The sequence below is a fragment of the Sinocyclocheilus grahami genome, unplaced genomic scaffold (genome assembly GCF_001515645.1).
Source record: "Sinocyclocheilus grahami isolate Dianchi unplaced genomic scaffold, SAMN03320097.WGS_v1.1 scaffold249.1, whole genome shotgun sequence".
In the NCBI taxonomy this organism is placed as follows: Eukaryota; Metazoa; Chordata; class Actinopteri; order Cypriniformes; family Cyprinidae; genus Sinocyclocheilus; species Sinocyclocheilus grahami.
Window position 1 is genome coordinate 1494267 of NW_015505428.1, and position 3619 is coordinate 1497885.

Here is a 3619-nt window from a genome sequence, read left to right on the forward strand (position 1 = left end):
GAGTGTTTGTGTTTGTGCGCGCGTGTGTTTGTGTGTGAGAGTGTGAGTGTATGTGTGAGTGTGTGCGTGTGCGTGTGCGCATGAGTGTGAGTGTGTGTGTGTATGTGTGCACTTTCAAATCTCTCACTTGTTCCCGTCACATGGGCTGTTGATCTGCTGGTCACACAGCGGGCCGGTCCATCCTGCCTCACACTCACAGCTGAAGGAGGATTGTCCGGTAGCATGGCATTGCCCATGAGCGCACACAGTCCGCTGGCAGGGCTGGCAGCCGGGCACCACCCCCTCCTGCAGCAGGAACTGGGTGAGGTCCTGGAGCTGGTCGTTAATGTAGAGGTTTCGGATACAGCCGTGGAAACTAGAGCCGTTCCTCCCGGAGCCCTGGCGCAATGAGGCCAATCCAGACTGCTGAGAAATGAGCCTATTTTCAAAAATAGTGGAGTGTTCCTTTAAGTATTTGGCATTAATAAGGTAATTTAGAAAGTGGCCCAGGGGGCAAATATTGCCCCTTACTGGAAAAGTTCATTTCTGACTCTGTTTGATAGCATACATAACATTAGAATTTTTTATTTTTTTTTATTGATGTGAATTAATTCCAGGGTTAGAAGCAGCACTAACCAATTTTCAAACAGGCGAGTGTGTTTTACGTACCACCAAGATAAAGCGGAGCAGGGCTGGGTCCTGGATCGGGACTGCTGGCAGTGTTGATGGATTTGGGGCTTCCTCCATCAATAGACAGAGACAGAGACTGATCCTTTGCCACCAGCTCCACTACATGAAAACTGCCATCATTTATAGTCTCAACACTAGCGAGAGAGAGAGAGAGCAGAAGTGAACAGTGAGGGTAATACCTGCAGATAGTGCTTAGCTGAGTTATTGACCGTCTTAAATGAGAGCAACTGATTAGACTTCAGAGGACTAAAGGCACGATTTTTCATTACTACAGAAAAAGAAAAAAAAACAAGCTTTTTAGGAGGTCTGTCACCCTAACCCTTTGCCAATTATGCTTTAATTTCTGTGAAAATGAAAACATCAACCAAAGCTAAACTTCAGTTTAATGTTCCACTGTTGCGTCCACATTAAAATATACAAAGTAAAATTAAAATCTAACGTATATCACTCTGTAAATAAATAATGATTATTTTAATGGCTTTGAAATTAAACCATCATACATACAGGAACTATGAAAATATAATAATATGGAAATGTGCAAGTTACTGTAAGCTATGTTTAAAATGCAACACTAAATTTGATACCATAAGTAATACTATATGTAACATTATTTTTACAATATATTACTTTAATTATACGTTTAATATTATTTTTGTCTTTATCACTTTTTATCATTTAAATGCATCCTTGCTGAATTTTTTTTTTAATTTTAACTTTTTAACAGTAGTGTGTATATCAAGTTCGCAGTAAATATAAATGAGCTTAATTGAAAAAAGAAAACGGATATGTCCTGATTTAGATGTAGCTTATTTTAAAATGGATAGTTTCAACTCTGAATTCTGATTGGATGAGCCATCTTCAGTGCTGTAAAAGTGTGTCCCCAGTATAAACGTGTGTGTACCTGTAGATGGCAGATGGGGGGTAGGATCCGGAGTCATAACTGACTCTCAGTCGTCCTCTGTAGAGCTCCACTGCAATGTGTTCATTGTCTCCTTTATACAGCAACACTCCGTTGTCCTCATCTGTGGCGATCTATGACATGCATACAGAGCACATGAGTGCATCTTCAGTGAAGAATTAGCTCGATCTCTCTCTCTCTATATCTCTCTTGCTCAAGCAGAGTGCTCTTTAAACGTGTGCTGTACCTGTAGTGATATATTGGCTTGTTCTGTAATGAGGTTGGAGGGAATCTGCAGGAACGATTCTCTATTGATGAAGTTGACGCTGACCAGCTTCTCACAGTGCACGCCCTCGTATCCAGGGAGACACTGACACACAGGATCCATGTCCTTGACAACACACTGTGCACCATTGGCACAGTCATAGTGGTCACACGGACTTGTTCTCGGCAGGACCATCGGAGGGGAGAACTCGCAGAACAACCCACTACACACACACACACACACACACACACACACACAGTGAGAGCTGTATTTCACATGGTGATCTCTGATGAATGTAGTGTGCTCACCTGTACTCTTCTGGACACACACATGTGTAGCCATTCACTGCATCAGTACACTGAGCTCCGTTTTTACACTTATTATCTGCACAATCATCAAAATCCACCTCACAGTGCTCCCCGGTGTAACCTGGAGTACACTCACACCTGCACAAACACACAAAATCACCACATTTAACACTTAAAACTCATATTGTCACCTTTAACTCCGATAAATATCTTTTTTGTCCATGAAATTTCTTGACAAGCACAGTTCTCTTTCCCTCTGTATACAGACATTTTTATTATTAGAACATTTTACAACAGCTAATAGCTTTATTTACGTCACAGACATGAATCGTAATTTCATCCTGGGGTACAAGGACCCCCAGTGGGCCGAAAGAAGGTGCAAGTCGAAAAGTGAAGAAAAAATTTTAACAATAAGAAAAAATATCTCTCTTCCTCCTCAACATTCAAGAACAGTTTGCGCTTTTATGTTTGCTCACTGAGGGTTGTATATCATTCATTTCTGTAAAACTGCTTTGAAACTTTTTTTAAAATGATATTTCAAATGATTTATTTTCAGCTTTACACTTCAAACACATTAATAGTGAGTAAAAAACTGGCTTAATACAAAAAAAAAATTCTACATTTTTTTTTTTTTAAGAAGCCATTAAATAATAATTATTGAATTTACAAAAGCTACATAATATATATATATATATTTATATATATATATATAGTTAAAATATACAGTATATTTAGTCAAGGGTGCCATATTTGAGGGCATAACATTTTTTTAAAACGCCTGCACTAGCATATATATGCCTCAAAGTGAATATATGTGGACTAAATACTTAAATTAAACGAGTCAAAATGCAGAAGTCATATGTTAAAAAAACTAAACAAAAAACCTTTCTTTATCAACTTAAGTTCCATTTAGGTGTGGAGTCTAAATATGTTGTAGGTTCATGCTGCTTCTTTTTTTCATAATAATAATATTTATGAACAGTGAAATCTACTGTGTTCTGAGATTAGACTTCTCTAATTACAAAAGTTTAAGTTACTTAAACCACTGAATTTCTTTTTTTATAACATAAATCATCACATAAATCATCATTCCAACGTATCACATCCTATCATCTTTAAAACATCCCCCTCCAACTCATTTTTATAGTGAACCCAACGGGAGAGCTGTAATGGAATATCAGAACACAAACACAGAGCAGAACCTCAGAGACTCCAGCTGCATTCCACACAGATCCAGTGTTGTGTTAACATCTGCACCAATGGGCATAAAAACACACAAATGAACTTATGTGGTCTGCTGCTCACACATATCAGCAGAGAAACACACACACACACACACACACACACACACACACACACACCTGATGGTTTCTAACACAGTGATTGTTCTGGTGTGGTGGAGAGAGGAATGAAATTAAAGTTTAGATGAGAGAGGGAGAGAGGGAGAGGGGGAGAGAGAGAGAGAGGGAGAGAGAGAGG

General features: G+C 38.9%; 1 protein-coding gene across 1 annotated transcript in view; it reads right to left on the bottom strand.

The window, feature by feature from the left end:
* The window catches only part of LOC107598298 (slit homolog 2 protein-like), an 81876-nt gene that overhangs the window by 4228 nt on the left and 74029 nt on the right, over positions 1-3619 (bottom strand). The window contains exons 34-38 of the mRNA XM_016289593.1: positions 2141-2278; positions 1815-2055; positions 1571-1701; positions 648-803; positions 128-415 (exon numbers count right to left, since the gene is read on the bottom strand). Coding sequence (XP_016145079.1) covers positions 128-415; positions 648-803; positions 1571-1701; positions 1815-2055; positions 2141-2278 — 954 coding nt within the window. The remainder of the gene's footprint in view (positions 1-127; positions 416-647; positions 804-1570; positions 1702-1814; positions 2056-2140; positions 2279-3619) is intronic.